Source organism: Coturnix japonica, chromosome 1, assembly GCF_054131305.1.
Source record: "Coturnix japonica strain WE chromosome 1, WE-NBRP24, whole genome shotgun sequence".
Classification (NCBI taxonomy): domain Eukaryota; kingdom Metazoa; phylum Chordata; class Aves; order Galliformes; family Phasianidae; genus Coturnix; species Coturnix japonica.
The window spans coordinates 25,514,343-25,531,035 of NC_140663.1; the positions used below are offsets into that span (position 1 = coordinate 25,514,343).

General features: G+C 36.6%; 1 protein-coding gene across 4 annotated transcripts in view; it reads left to right on the forward strand.

The window, feature by feature from the left end:
- PNPLA8 (patatin like domain 8, phospholipase A2) overlaps positions 1-15,417 on the forward strand; it is a 33,070-nt gene extending 17,653 nt beyond the window's left edge. For all 4 annotated transcript variants that reach the window (XM_015854242.3, XM_085536123.1, XM_015854250.2 and 1 more), the window contains exons 9-10: positions 12,906-13,101; positions 14,551-15,417. In XM_015854242.3, coding sequence (XP_015709728.2) covers positions 12,906-13,101; positions 14,551-14,825 — 471 coding nt within the window. In that variant the 3' untranslated portion in view covers positions 14,826-15,417. The remainder of the gene's footprint in view (positions 1-12,905; positions 13,102-14,550) is intronic.
- Positions 15,418-16,693: the final 1,276 nt, after the last annotated feature.

Genomic DNA, 16,693 nt, shown 5'->3' on the forward strand with positions numbered 1-16,693 from the left:
TGCTTATTTTGGAAAAGATATATTATAATCTCTTGCAAAAAAGGCTGTGAAGGATGACTGAATCCAAGGCCTTCAAGCAGAGACAGTATAGGATTGCAGTCTTTCTAAAGAAAGCATCTATTATATTTCCATCATATTAGTTCACATGTTGGCATTAATCTTAACTCTTGGAAAGCAATGATGGCATATTTGTGTGATGTGTACCATAATCAAGCATAAATACACCCAGACCGCATCCAGAATTTCTTCTGGTATTTATTAAAGTACTGTAGAATCTCATTAGTATTGTCATATGCATAAGTACTACTGAATTTTAAAGACTAACAAATAATACACTAAGAGTCCGTAAATGGAAGCACTGATAGAAAGGCAAAACCGGTAGAATATAATTGAGAAATTAGCATAGGAGGAAAGTGCAGAAATGTGTCTGTAATAATCCTGTGAAGAAACTGAAAGCAAGTCTGTGCACATTTTCTGCCTAGACTGATCTCCTGCTTTACTAGTAATAATAGGAGAGGGTAAAAATACTTAATGAAACTGTAGGCCATGGCTTGTAGATTCATAAAGCAGTATGTATGCAACATACTAGGATTTTGAGGGTATCTAACATTTCATATAGATTTATTTTTCCAGTGCTCAGTTTCTCTTTCTGTAATGTACACAGTTGCAGTTGCTGAGGTTTCTGGAAAGCTTAATAAGAAAGTTTATCATAGACCTTATCCATTTCTTCTAGTGTAAGATCACTCTTCAGTGTGTAATGTAATTAACTTACTTGTATTGGATGAATTTATCTAATTTTAAACGTTAATTAATGGAGACTTGTTATTGGCAATTTTGTCTGTGTATTGCAAAAACATCAAATAATCATTAAATGCAATGACTGAAAATGGTGATTTCAGAAGGTAAGCTATATCTTGAAATAACATTTATAAAGAGCTGGCGTAATTACATTCAGATATATAAAAATTACGTAAGTTGGGGGTTAATGTTCTCATGAAGGGCAGGATAGCCTTATTGCATCAACCAGATTGAGGGTGCTTTTATTTTCTTCATGTTCTGTTTTTCTTCTCTCCTTAGGGCCTTTTTGTTTTTCATTTTGTTTCCTTTACTATGCTGCATCTGGTTATCCCCAAAGCATATAATCAGATGCCACCTGAAATAAGCAAATAGGCTGTTTTATTTTTTGGGGAAAGCTAAAAGGGGAGTGGCACATCAGATTCTTTTTTTCAAATCTTGAAACACAGTCGTCTTCCACCTGTCCAAGTAGAACTGGAAAGAGGGCTAGTTTAGTCTTTGGAGCTGCTCCAAGCTGCTCCTTAACTACTTGGTTGGTCAGGGTTAAGCTATGCGAGGCACTTTTCTTTCTCTTCTCACCATCCTACCCCCTCTTTCCTTGAGTTGAGAGCACATCAAAGCCTGTCTCTGTTTCCAAATGAAGAATAGCTGTATGGAATGATTTTAAACTTCTACAAAATACTTAATTGCCAGACTTCAGTGAAATGTATTAAAGTGGATTGTCAAACAACCTATACTCACTTTAAGTCCTATTTACCAGACCAGAACACATTAAAAAATTGATTAATATTATTAGAGACCAGGTCCAATATTCTCAGATATTTAAATGACATCTAGTTCATTTTTCATACTTGGAGTTCTTTGGACAAAGCCCTTCCATGTGATCAGACCAGCGTTGCCTCACAAGCTCACAGTTCTTTTCTTATTAAAGCACTCTCTTTGGTGTATTTGGATTACTAAAGAGCAAGAGATTAGGATGTCGCTTGCTTAGTTCTACAAAATTCCTAAGGCTGTAGATTTTGTATTCACTTTGCAAGGAGTTCATCATGGTAAACCACGGGGAATTAAATGTATTTTCAGTATTAAAACAGTTCATTGTAGTAGAACTAGATACTAGATTTTCTAGTTATTCTTCCATATCATTTAAAAATCTATATTCTTTCCAAGCATGATATGTTAATAGTCTTGAACTCTTTAAATTTCTTTTAGGTTGTTGTCTTTTGTCTTTCAAACTTTTCTGATTTTCTTTCCTAGATTACATTTATTATTTTTTAGCACATGGGATGTGCTTGGTTTTTTTTTAATAGACAGCAGGCTAACAAGGTTCTATATGGCAAATGCTTCATAACTTTTTGCATGTGGATTTGAGAATCAGATTAATTTGCATCAGTGCACATTTGAGCTACCTTGAATTACTTTGTTTTGATCCTGAGGGAAGAACCTCCTTGTCTTCATCAAACTTATATGCATGTTTTGAATGGAATGGTACCTCAGTGGAAAATGTAAGGTGACCGAGGGGTTTTATTTCTAGTAAGTATCCAAGATTGAAAACAATATGTATATGTAAATGTTTCTAAATGGAACATGAAATTCAGTAATATTTCTGGTTGAAATGGATTTGTTACTAATATTTCAGCTTTAGGATTTTTTTTTGAATAGGTTAATATAGCTCTTGTGAGTATTAGGAAATCCAGCATCATTATTGTAGGAGTTAACTATAACTGGCTGAGAACGTTAACATGACGAATCTTATATGGTGCTATCATAGTTTATATGGAAAACTCTTTTCTGTTTATCACTTTAATCTCGCACACTAACAGACTGGACTGCTTTTGAGCTACAGAAACAAATGAAGCACATAATTGTTAGGCAGTAGTACCATGATTTTATTTTTTAATTCATCATACAGTATGCATTCACTGTGTGCTGAAAGCTTTGATACTGTCCAATGTAGAAAATACAATGGTCTTCTCTGGATTTTTTTTTTAATGGGTTGGAGACTTGTATTAATTTATCAACATTATCTTTTCTAGTTTAACCTCTATATAATGTACTTCTGCACTGCTTGTATTTCTACATGGTTCAAAAAAATAGAGAAGGCCAGAAATGTGAAAATATTTGTAAAAAGCCTTGAAAAACTCAGAATGGTAAATAAAATGAGATCAGCTTCATTGTTTGGGACTCTAAAGGATATTATATAGATACCAGGCTTTGTATTGGCTTATCACTCAACTGTAGGTTGAAAACTGAATGAAAGGCACTCTGTCATTTGGTTTGACTTTAAATTTGTGGAAATACTTTTACAGTGGAAGCACAGTGGATTTTTTTTATAGTCAGTCTGCATATTCACTTTTCATTTCGTCTGGCCTTTGTTAAAATTGATGTTGGATTAGTGCTATGTGTGAGGATGATATTAATTCTTAAAGATTTTATGTATAATACTGGCTGTATATGCTGCAGTCATGCTTGAGCTAACTGTGTTTGTCCACTTTAACACTCACATTTCCATCCATACGTATATATTTATATATGTATGTGTATTTGTGTGCACACACTCGCACCCTTTCTCTGGGAATTCCAGTCTCACTTCCTGTATTAGCCTCTGCAAATGTTTGAGAGGATTGTAGTGTGTTAATTTATTAATAAGTTAATTATTTCTATAACTCCTCTGATATAACTGCTAAAAGATATTTCCAGGTGCCTGAATGCTTTGTTTTTATTTGTGCAGTTGATAACTTGATGCCAGATGTATTCAATTTCCATTTTTTTAAAAAATAAGTAGTTAAAAAACCAAATAGCAATATTTACATTCAGGTCAGTGGTGCCATGCTATCTTGTTCCACCCTGTCAAGAAGGAAAAACAGCGCAGCTGTTGGTAGATGAGGGGAGGAGGATTAATACTCTTTGTGGTTCAAAAGAGGAAGACATTAGCATTCAAAGGGATTTAATCCCTGTAACATGCTTCTCCAGGAACCCTGCGAGTCGAGAGAGACGGAGTCATGATGTCACAGTGTACAAGCTGTATTGCCACGTATCAGCTTTTTGATACTAAAATCTATTTAAGAAGCACTGAGTGTCTTAATCTCTCTCCAGCCAGTGCTTTTCTTTTTTTCCCACTTCTTCCCACAGAGGAGTGTCTTTTTTTATTTTGTTTTTATTTTTTACATTGCTCACATTGCTCTTTTCTTCTGCAGTGTAAAAAGCATTTCCTTTTTAGCTGTTCAACAGTGTCACTTCAGTAGACGGTGCAGTATGCTGAGCAAATTGCCAATTAATTAATAGAGCAATTTGGGATTTAACAATCATTATGCACACTTCACTCACTTGATTTTACGGTAAAAACTAAACTTGTACCACAGGATTAATTAGGGCATGGGGAGAATGGGAAGTAATTTATCAAAACCATATATTTTACTTAAAATAAAATATCCTGTTTAACACGTTTTCTTACAGTACATTCCCATGATTTCACTGCTTTGATGCAATTCATGTAATAGAACACCAGTGTTGACTTACAGCAGTGTTTAAATAATGGTATTTTCCAGACCACCTTTGAGCAAGATCAAATGCTGAAGTATTTAAGAAAACGGCAGCTAATCTGTTAGTTGAGCTTTAATAACCCAGGAGAAAAATGCATATGGTGAGAATGTGATCTAGAAATAAATAAATATATAGTAATATAATATGTAACTAAAATTTCAAGCTTCACCTCAGTGAAAGGGGGGGGAGAGGGGAGTGGAAGTGTTTTCTTCATATTCTTCAGACTTCTGTGCTTTTAGTTGGTGGTAAATTTGCAAGCGCCATTTCATGTTTGTAGCTTGTTATGAGAGAGGCCTTCAAAAGTGATTCGCTTAATAGATCCTACCCTAATTGGTTTTACACGGTAGCTTTTAAAATTAGATTCAAGGGTACTTCCCAGGCTCTAAGAAGACATAGAATATAGGTCACATTGGAGTTCTTTTCATTCTTAGGATATGCCACGGTGATCAGCATGTACCAGAGCTTATACAGACTGTGCTTTAATAGGTGTATCTTGTTCTCACAATGATAGAAACAGATATTTCTTTGTTTCTTTACTTGTTGCCATACACATTTTGTTCACTATGTGGATATATGGAGTTCGTTTTCTCCTGTGGATTCTATGGATTTGGTTAGCAGCTCATAGGGTGAGTGGCCAAAGGGCAGTTTACCAGCCTTCATGCTGTTTACTGCAGCAGTGTTACTGTGCAAAGCAGGCTGCTTATAGGCTTCCCAGCAGAGACTGACTAAATGACTTGGTTTTGGAAGATTTGTTTCGTGAAAGGAAATAGTGGGTTTGTTTTGTTTAGGCATTTAATTTGGAAGCATTATGAATGTGAATCTACCATGATTCAGAGTGATACTCTGTTACTGTAAATGTAATAGTTGTGTGCTTTTGTGAAAAAGGAGGAAATAACAAAGTCACTCCCATAGGAGCTGTATTAGGTCACGCTATTTTTTTTTAAACTTTCACACTCCGTGCATCCTTATTAACACCATTTACCAGCTAATATTTGCTATAACTAAATCTTATAAAATCAGAGGAGACTGGCACAATAAAAATAAACTAAAAGCTGAGGCCGTGCAGTAGTGTGTTCAGTCATTATTATAGGCTGCTACTGTCAAGTGCTGACATCACTGGCTGTAGTTTCTGAGGAGATCACAAGGGACTATTTTCTGTCAGTTATGCCTGTAATTTTTATTTTAGGCTGTACATCTGTCCAATAGCGACTTGGAAGGGACTGTATTTCCTTATGAAATAGCCTTGGGATGGTCATTGTGGAGGAAAGCCTAAGAGAGTGCTGTTAGTGTCGATCTAGTTACATTGTGTATGAGATGGTGGCCTGATGCATGTTGTGAGTAATCACTTTGTGCTTTGTCGTATACCATCAATTCTGATTTCCCTTTTGCATTGTAGTTCAGCTTAGGAAACTGCCCTGTTTGTCATGGATGCAGGTCTTAGTACCACAGCAGTGATACTTTCCACCATGCATAGAAAATGTGCATGAAGTTGATTGGATACTACCAAGTACATTCATGATAGTTGAACAGGGTACAATGCCTAAGCCCTGTTTCCTGTGCTGAGCTTTTCTTTTAGTGCATGGATTAATCTATAGTGCTAATTTTGCAAATCCCAAGCAGGTTGGAGTTCTCTTTGATTCTTCATGTTGCAGTTCTTCTTCTACGGAGTATGTGTTCAATTATGTCTTTAGCAGTGTATTCTTCTTATATTTTACATCATATTTTCTATTTTTGTCTAATTTTTGAGAATTATTTCAGCTGGCATTTCCTTAGGGGGAAAAAACCCAGGAGAGCACAGATCAAAACAGTTTCCCTTGGGTCAAATCCAGTCCTCTGTTATTGTTGCCAGCTACATTATAGACTGTAGTTCATAAACATGTAAATCTGTCTTTGCTGCTGTTACCCTTTCGGAAGGTTATTTTGAGAAGGATATTTAATCTTTTGATGGCCAGGAGATTTCGGATTTTGTTTATTCTGTTTATGATTGCTTTCTAGTTTAATTAACTCTTATTTTACTGGCATTTACACCCTCCTCTCCTCATAATTGGAAATACAAATACTAGGTTGTTGATATCAAAATGCTGACTCCTCCATGTCAGTTACTTCCACTGATTAACTCACTTTCTCTTAATTTTTGTCCATGTTACAATCAAATTCTGTACTTATGAACCTGTTTTGTTCAGTTTCAATGTAATAAAATATAACATCTGCATCACAAAGAATGAAACTAGTAAATAATAAAAATAGTTGGCATAGTTTTGTTAAAGTAAATGAATGGACTAATTTCATTTGACTTCACAGTATGAAAGGTGAAACTCCTCTTTATTTCTGCCTGTGCTTTACAAACACACCAGGGAGAACAGAAGTTGGGATGTGTGTTTGGGGCCAGTGTGGATTTAACTACAACCCAGCTTTTTTTTAATCTACACTGCACACTATGATCCCTTCTTGCTTGTTGTTGGGGTTCCATGTTTTAAATTCTGTCATTCATTACTTAATTAATGTAATTAAATGTAGTACACAGCTTATGCCTTTAATGGAATATCCCACCGTACATTTCATTGCCCAATAATTCTTTCTAGCAAATCTTCACCAATACAGTGTAAGTACATTTTCTGTGTCTGACATAAAAATTAATTCAGTAATGTCTTCAGAGCAGCTGGTTGTTTTCTGTGAATTAATGACCTGCTGGGATGAGTTAATAATTTAAGATAATCACCTAGCACTGTACCTCTGCCAACCATTCATTCTAAAGATACGTCAAGAGCAAACGTGGCTAATATAGAGGAAAATAATGTGAAATATGTTATTAAATATTTAGTAATACCAATTGGTAGCTCTCGGAAGCATTTAGCATGAGATTTGTATGTATATAAGCAGTGTAGTGTGGCATCACTAATTTTTTTACAGAAATAAGTAGTTCATGGGAGGACAGTTATACTGAAAACTAAACTTAGCTTTCAGTCTTTACATAAAATATAAGAGGTATCCAATAATTTGATCTTAATATGAGGTGTTTTTTAGCTGATGTAGTAGAAGTACCAATTTAGCTTTTAAGATGTTCTAGTTTTTTACTAATCTAATCTTTACTAAAAATAATGGAAATATTAATATCAATGCCATTTAATAATGCAGATACATAAGCATCGAATTATATTTTCTTCACAAGCACTTTCTAAAGAGTTTTTCTGTTTGCCCATTCAAATGGCATCAGTTTTCTGCTCTAAACTGGAGCAGTTGTTTGTCACAGCTCCAGTGTTTGTTTTTCTAGTGTCAAAAAAAAGATAGCCATTATAAAACAATGAGCAGAACACATTTGGGGAATATCAAAAGAGCATCCGAATTTCATTCAGAATCACATTCTTGAAGTTTGGTGTACAGGAGGAATGCATTTGTATTCTCACTTCTGTCTTCTACACTGGGAGCACTCCCTGCTGCTCATATGAACGTACTGAGCTGATTTTGCAGAATGATTTGGCAAAGCTTACTTTTTATTGAAGGAGATGAGGCTAAATGTTTTTGGAGTAAGTGTTTGAATTTTCAGAGCACTGATCTCTTACCATTGTGCGGAGAGTCTCCAAGTGCTCATTTGAAACAGTAAATCTTATTCTTAATCTGCATCTATTAATTATTTTTATGTTGATTTTAAGCACCAAATTTGAAAAATACTCTTCAGAGTCTCTTCAGAATCTTAGCCTGTCTTGTCTCAGCCTGTGATAGCTTTGTACTAGTTCTTTTCCACGCCTTCCATATTTACAATGAAAGTAAACAACAGAGCAAGTCTGTAGAAGTGAGCTAAAATGCAAAGCATGTCAGCATAGGCAGTGAGGTGAAGTGGTTACTATGGAGCCTGCAAACTCAGCTTCCAAATGTCAGACTTGGCTTTCTTAAGTTATATCCTTCGCACAGTGCTAGATTATTTTCTTCACAAAGCTTAACATCACATAAGTGAAACTTGGGATGTTACATGCAGCCATTAGAAGGCACAACTTGAGATTGACAACATTAGGAAATGGAATGAGATTTTATAGGTAAACAGTGTCTTCTGAACTTCATTTAAAAACAACAAGCTGTCCAAAATAAACTGTTATTTAGACTGCTCGGTTGTTTTTGGTTTTTTTTGTTTGTTTGTTTTTTAACATCTTCATTTTAAGAACTGTTTTTAAACTACTGTTTTGAATGGCTGAGGTGATTTTTATATGTTCACCATAGTTATGTACATGAGACAAGAATTTTCATAAGGTTCTGTACTTCCAGGCTGCTGAGTCGTCTGGAGCACTTCTTTTATTTGAGTTCTCTGTATTTTCATTTGGATTATGAAGTAAATGAGGAACATTAGACAATACTGAAGCATGCATACCTTAATGCCTAGAACTGCATGAGCAAAAAATCTTCACCAAAGAGATTTCAATGGAGCGTTATGCCTACAAAAAGTGCACTTATCCTGCTTTAAATAAATCGATGTGGTAGTCAAACCACAAGGGAAGCCTTCTCTGCTTTGTAACTGTCAAAATACTTGAGGGAAATATTAACTACAGCTCTAGCATAGCTAACTAACGCCGGGCCCTAAAAGTGTGGTTGTGCTTGCATTGACAAGTTATAGAAAAATCTGTGCTCACTGTACTGTCTGCAAATTAAGGTGACTTAAGTGTGATTTTGCAAAGTTCAGAGGTTGAACGAGCGCATAAGATTTGCTAGTGCACTGACTATAGCAGCACAGGGAAGAGGTAACTTTGTATGCTTGGGAAGTGAAGAAGTTTGCAGTTGTATTGCAAACCAACTGAATGAGAGGAGGTGGTTAAATGTAGTCAAGGACAATCTAAGAATGGGAGAACAAAGCAAATGAGTCACTGGTCTGCTCTGGCTGGTTGCCTGGCACATAGTCAGACAATTGCATATTTTTATGGATGTTAATCAGCAATTTTGTCATTTAAAGAGTTGCTGTAAGTCAGCCCTTCAGCTCATTTCTAAGGTATGTGCTGTGTGTGAAAAATGCACATTGGCTTTTATATTTTTTTTAAGACTCCAGACTGTACTGGAGTAGTTCTATATTTTGTAAGAAAGGCTTTTAAAAGTTTGTTTTACAGCTAAAATAACACGTACCTACAACGATTCATACGCTGTTTCTTTAAAGAGTAGAACATTTGGAAAATGAAAGAGAATGAGGCCTCGGGAGGTTGTCTAGTCCAGTCTCCTGTTCAAAGCAGAGTAAACTTCAAAGTTGGGTCATGTTCCCAGGGCCTCGCCAAGCTGGATTTTGGAAATATCCAAGAACAGAGATTCTACAGCTTTCTTTGTCTGCACTTTGTTCTGTGCTTTTTTAAAGAGTCTATCTAGATATTTTCCCCCCTCCCTTAGACAGAAGGCTGTGATTTGACTCCTCTTTGACTTACTCTTTTATCAGGCTAAATAAATCCAATTCTGTGCATCATCTTTTATGTCGTGTTCTTTAGTCCCCAAACCAGCTTAGTGGTTCTTTACTGTCCACGTCCCATTTCTTCAGTGTCTTGTAACTGAGTGTCCAAAACTGGACACAGCATTCCTAGTGTGACCTCATGAGTATTGAGTTAAAGGGAATTATCACTTCACTTAACTTACTGGTTGTTATGCTCTTAGCCCAGTATGCTATTAGTATTCATTCATGCAAATATATGTTGATAACGTATTCGTATATCTAATGTACTATTCATATTGTCTCTCTTTATTGTCTCTCTCACAGACAGTGCTATACCATAGCAATATAGATAGAAGGGCAACACGTTCTACTAGGAGCATAAAACGTTTGGGGTCAGGCTTCTGAAGCTTGTATTGTAATTTAAACCATCACTTTATATCAACAAGATTCTTGTGATGCTATACATGGCATAAAGAAGCTGTTTTATTTACATTATTTGTTTTTGTACATAGGCATTAAGAGAGTAGAATTGTGCTATCCAGTGTGAGTCCGTTAAATCTATGCTCTTCAATTATACATAGGTTGCTCCAAAAGTAATACCTCCTGTTTATTTCCATGGAAGCTACAGCAGATACAATGAACACAATAGCACTATTTGATAGAACAAATTCTCAGCTACACAATGCTTTTTCAACACAGTCACCATCATTAGCTGTGCATTTTTGCCACCAATGAACAAAAGCCTGTGTGCCATGCTTGTAATAAACCTGCACAGGGGAAGATGCCCCATTGTTACTGCCTTCACTGTTGGAATGTATCACACACTGCCTCGCTGTGTTCCCATCCACTGTTTGTTCTCCATCAACATTCAGCAACTGTCAATGAATGTCAATGAATGCAATTTTTTCTACATGTAGGAATTCATTGACGCACCTTTGCTTTATCTGCACTTCACTGTCAGACCCCATTCTGTCAGACTGCCCCTCTGCTGCCATCTGTCACACAGCAACAACATGGAATAGGATATTGGTGGGAAGGTTCAACCTCTACTGCTGCACCACCAACACCTGCCTCTGGCATTATGGACCAGCATAATAAAGTAGGAGGCACTGCTTTCAGAGCAGCTCTCATAAAATATGAGGTGTTACTAGGGAGCAGACCTGTATGTCTCAGGAAGAACTTCTTGTGCAATTTTATGAAGACAGAGCAAGAAGGCAATTATTTGGAATCAGGGAAGTCAATCTCTGATAATTTCTGGTCTTAGAACTGGATTTTTACTTTTTTAACAGTTCTTAAAATTTATATAGAAAATTTACAGTGAGATCATTGAAACTAATGTGCAATATTTAGAATGTGACAGTTTCATTCTTTGACTTAATGTGTTCTAATGCTTCTGGAGCTGCAAATCATTATTTAAATTATTGCAATACATCCTTCGCTGAGTCTTCTAATGTCCAGTTGAATTAAGAATGTTATTTACTGATTCAGTAGTTGATCTCTGAAAGCAGAATAGCAATAAGATGAACGTCTTTGTCAGAGTAAGCTGATTTGAAACACCCTGTTCACTGGAGGGCAGAAGGACTAGATGGCCTTTAAAGGTCTCTCCCAACTCTAAGGATTCTATGATTTTGTGTTATCTTTCTTTGGTGTTTTTTCTGTTACTTTGATTAAAGATACAGTGGTATTCTGTTATTAACTACGCCCTGTATTTTGATAACACTAAGCTTTCCCATGGTGGAAAAAAAATCATGCTTGATTAAAGTATATTGGCAAGATCAGTGGAAATTATTTGGTAAGCATTTTTTAATCTAGGTTATAAAGAAATAAGTAAGTACCATAAAGATAAGTATTAAGATTTCCGATTAAGATTCATGGGGAATTAAATCAAGGACAAAGACATCCTTGTATTTTGTTTTCTATGTAGAATGAAATTTATCCGTAAGCAAGGATAATAGGCACTGAAAAGACTATTCATTTTAGCAGTGTTTTGAGCAAAGTAGACAGTATTCCAGAAGCAGTTCAAAGATCTTTTTGTAGGTTGAAATAGAAGCTTGATAAACAAAAAAACCCAACTCTATCTCAGCAATCCTGTTCCTACTTTTCTAGCACAGCTGTAGTTAATAACAGTTTCTGTACAGTGTGCATCAATTCCGTAATGTTTTTCATTCTAAGCTCTGTATGAATGTCAGTGGTTTCTTTGTTATTCTTGTAATGGGATTGACAGGTACAGGATTTAGGTAGTTCACAGAGCCTTTGCTTTTTGCTTATGCAAATACTCAGCCATATACTATTTCGACTATATTTTATATGGTTTTTTGAATGGCTGTAAAATTCTTGGCCTTTGCTATGATTAATTACTGTTCTTAACTACAGAAATCTTGAAAACAAAAGGTCTCACTTACGTTCATACATTCTACTTCTTGCACTCCACAAGTATCCTTTAGTATGCTCTTCTGGCTGTCTTAGAAGCCTAGAAGACAGAAGTACTTATTAAGTAGCAGAGATGTACCAGTTAAGTGAGCAAGTTCAGTGCAGGGTCACAAAGATGGTGAAGGGATTGGAGCATCTCATATGAGGGGAAACAGAGTGGGGTCTGTTCAGCCTAGAGAAGAGAAGACTCATGGGGGAGGGGTATCTTACCAACGTGAAATAAAGGTTTGGAGAGAATGTAGAAGAGGAATATCCTTAGAAAAGACGAGGGGTAATAACACAAATTAAAACACATTAAATTCCACCTGAACTGAAGATTATTATGAGGGTGGTCAAGCACTGAGAGAGATTGCCCAGAAAGGTTTTTGGAGTCTCCGTGTGTTGAGATACTCAGAATCCAACTGGTTATCGCCCTTGGCAGCACGCTCCAGCTGATCCTCTGCAAGGAGGGGGTTTGGACTACGTGATCTCAAAATGTCCTTCCTAATCTAAACTAAGCACTCACACCAGCAGAACTGACCAGAGATTCAAGAGGTGATCTGACAGTGTCCATAAGCCCAGGAAGCTTAGCTATGCAGCTGCTGCAAAGCCCAAACAGAATGCTTGCAGAAGAGATGGAAATTATCGCCTGTTTTATTGAGATATTTTAATATAAAAATGCTATACCCGTTCAGTTTGTAATTGCAAATTTGTTTTGTTTACATCATATATAGTATTAACCCTTATATTTATTTTTAATTTACAGGATGGAGGCTTGCTTCTAAATAACCCTTCTGCACTGGCAGTTCATGAGTGCAAGTGTCTTTGGCCAGATGTTCCACTGCAGTGCCTGGTATCGCTGGGTACTGGCCGGTACGAAAATGCAGGGAAGACGAATGTCACATACACCAGTTTGAAAGCCAAACTCACAAACGTTATCAGCAGTGCAACTGACACAGAAGGTTAGTGTCTTAATTTGTCTTTGCTCTCTGGCTCTTTTCAGCTTTTTGATGATTCTTATAATTTCAATTCAGATAGCAATTTGCAACATTTTGTTTTTCCCTTTTTCTCTGTCTAACCCACTGAAACTTCTGCCTAGGTCTTATAATGTGTAGCAAGAACTGTGTTTGTTTGACTATATGTCAAAATCGAATGCAGACTAAAGGAGAGTTTTTGCTTTCAGAAAGCTGTTTTCACCCAGCAAGTGTTTGGAACAGATTGTCCAGAGAGGTGGTGAATGCACTGTCCTTGGGGGGACATTCGAGGTCAGGCTGGACTGGACTCTGAACAACCTGATCTAGCTGATCTCCCTGTTCATTGCAGGGGGGTTGGACTAAATGACCCTTAAGGGTCTCTTCCAACTCGAACAATTATATGATTCTGCAATTTGAATTATAGCAAGAAAGCATGCATTTAAAGCATATATCTTCTGAACTCGTTACATATAGCTAGTGTTTTAATACTAGTATTACAGATTTTCTGGAGATGGTAATACCAGTGCATTTCTCAGTGTTATCTCCATGAGTCTGCATCATCATCATTGTGCCATTGCTGAGCTCTTTTAGCTTATGAGGTCTCAGCTGTTAGTAGGTGGCTGATGACATGGGTATACTGCAGGTACCTGAAAAATGAGAATTCCATTAGTAATCCATCAGGATTTGTACAAAGGGATATTGATATTGAGAGGGGGAGTGTTAGAATACACAGAAGGAAGTAAGAGAGTGAAAGCTGGAAGTAGTCACGGAAATGGAAGTTTAAAGGAGATAGGGGGATCTTAAAGGAGGGAGAAATTAAGTTGTGGAAGAAGAAAAGAGGAAGCAAAGAGAGGGACAAATACATCTATTACATAGCCAGTTTATTTATGTACTGCTTAACTTTCAGAATGCAAACATTTTAAATTAAATGAAAATTCCAAAACCAAAATGTGTATTCATATTTAATAGTTGCAGTTTAAAGAAAGCTTCAAAGCTACCTATTTCTTTTACTGCAGACTTTGAGATTAGAGTGGAATATATAGGTCTCTGTTTCACAATCTTCTCCCGTTAATATTGAGTGTAACAAATCATGAGGATCCTGAGTGGGGATAAGTAAGTCACATTACTGCTGTTCAGAATGTCTTCTTTTTCATCAAGGAATGAACATATGTGTACCTGGATATTTCACAAAGTCTCCTCGATTATCATGAGTGCAGTTGCCTTAGAATAAAAGTTGAAGGTTTTCAGCAGAAATAGGGCTGTGGGGTTGTTTGCAAAATAGTTTTATTAATTCGTGTAAGACAATAGTGGAAAAAAAATGTACTTAGCAAAGCAGCACATATTTACACTTTCTGTGTCCAGAGCACCTGTTCAGACTGTAGGGCTATTTGTCTCTCGTGTAAATGTAACGTTTTCCTGCATTTGTTTTCAATGCAGAAGTTCACACCATGCTGGATGCACTGTTACCACCAGACACTTATTTCAGATTTAACCCTCTGATGAATGAAGACATTGCTCTGGACGAAAGTCGGAAGGAGAAGCTCAGCCAGCTGCAGACAGATGGGATTCGCTATTTGGAACGAAATGAAGAAAAACTGAGAAAAGCAGCAAAAATATTAACAGAAGAAAAATCAACTTTACAGAAATTTCACGATTGGATAAAATTAAAGGCTGATATGTATGAAGGTTTTCCTTTTCTTTCCAAATTGTGAATCTGTAATGCATGGAAGTCTGTAAATGTGAACCTTATTTCAGAAAACTCATTCAGTGCTGTAGAGGAACGGTGTTCATTGTGGGTGAGCAACATCTTTGGAAGCTGTCCGTAGAACTCTGTTGCGATGCAGGATGGCTGTTTTGTGCCCACTTCCTTGATATCAAGTTTTATGTTGTTAATTATTTTCAGAACTTTAGGGATCTTACTGTTGTTCTTATTCAATTTGTTGAAGTTGGTAAAACTGAAAATTATGAGAACAGTGCATTTTTCAGTGCGTGTACCATATTTATGGCTGGAGTGAGACTCTTGTCAGCCGCCAGGCTCATTGCAAATGAACCAATTAATGACAAATAAAATCCTCATTCACTTTAGGGTAGGCAACGTACTTGTTAGGCTCTTACGTAGCCACTGTGTTTAACAGAAGTGAAGCCAAAAACAAAAACAAACCCTTTGCCTGTGTTAATTGCACTTTTACATTTGAAAGATAACATTTAAATTCTTCTTCTTTCCAGTGGTTTTTGTACATAACTGTTCGGTGAGATGTTTGGATGAATATAAATGGCATATTAAATTATGAAGATTAACCAATATTCTTAGGACTTACTGCCTTTGTTGTTTTTTTTTACTGACTTCGTTCTTTGGTTTGTTCGTTCTTTGGAAATAATCCCAAGCCTTCCAACTACATTTGAGCTGCTGTTCTCATCAGAAGGTAAAGGAAATAAAGCTTAAAAACAGTTCACTAGTTATGCAAGTGAGAAGCTTATTATAGAAGCTTCAGTTTTTGATGCCAAACCTCCACCGTCAAGAAAAATGTAGCAGTTGGTACCTGAAATAATAGATTATGCATTGCCTTTTATCTTTCAGCTTTCATTCGTGCACTCTCGTGAAATCATGTTAGAGTTGTGAGGTTTTCTTCACAGCTTTACTATGATCTTACTACTCATTCCATTGCAACCTCTTGCTTATGTTATGCAAGGGGTTGTGGTAAGCGATGCCAATACTGTACATAAGTGAAACATTTTCAGCAGCACTATTAGGAACACTAATGAAATGGGACTTAGCTGCTGTCTCGTGTTGGGCTTCAATACAAGTCAAGCACGTTTCTCTGGGTGACTTTTTGCACCTTAGTAGACTGCTGCATGGAACTGCTTATTCTGTAACACGTCCAAAAAGCAACGTTTGTCCATTTGTTTTTCAGGGGTTATAGAGTGCCACTGCATGTTCTAAATATATTGCTTACCTTGACAGTCACCTTCTGCACTTGTCTTCTCCAGTCAAATATCAGTAGGTTACTTTTCAGAAGAGGACGTGGATGAGGATGATGTTGATCCTCAGGAGCTGCCACGTTGCATTTTGTGACTGTGGGGGAAAATATTTGATTTGGGCTGGTTTCTATTTTTCAATATGAGAAAAAGTATACCTGAGTGTTTTGTATTTTTTTCTCTACTCAAATACCCACTGTTTTCTGGTGTTCCCTCACTTCTTGGACTTGTTTGGTCAGTGAAGCTGATAGGTGCCATTAGCACACAACAAACTGAAGCCTTCAGTTTCTTATTTAACTCTTCCCCATGCAAATAAATTCGAGGTGCACAAGGATTAAAGAAGCCTTTATTATTCAGCATGCAAGGGAGGGAAAAGGAGAAACTGAGAGAAAGAAATCTCAGTTTAATTTTTACAAGAATGAAACCCATGAGCCGCTGGTGTTGGACACTTGGGTAAGTGCAAGAGCTGATCGACTCCATTGGTGTGAAATCACTTCGCAGGTGGGATGTCTTTTCTGTTTTCTGCAGCGCTAAGATTTTATGTAGAACCTTGGCCTTTAAACCTTTCATAAGAATGCATTAAACATGTTTGTTCTAGGCTGAT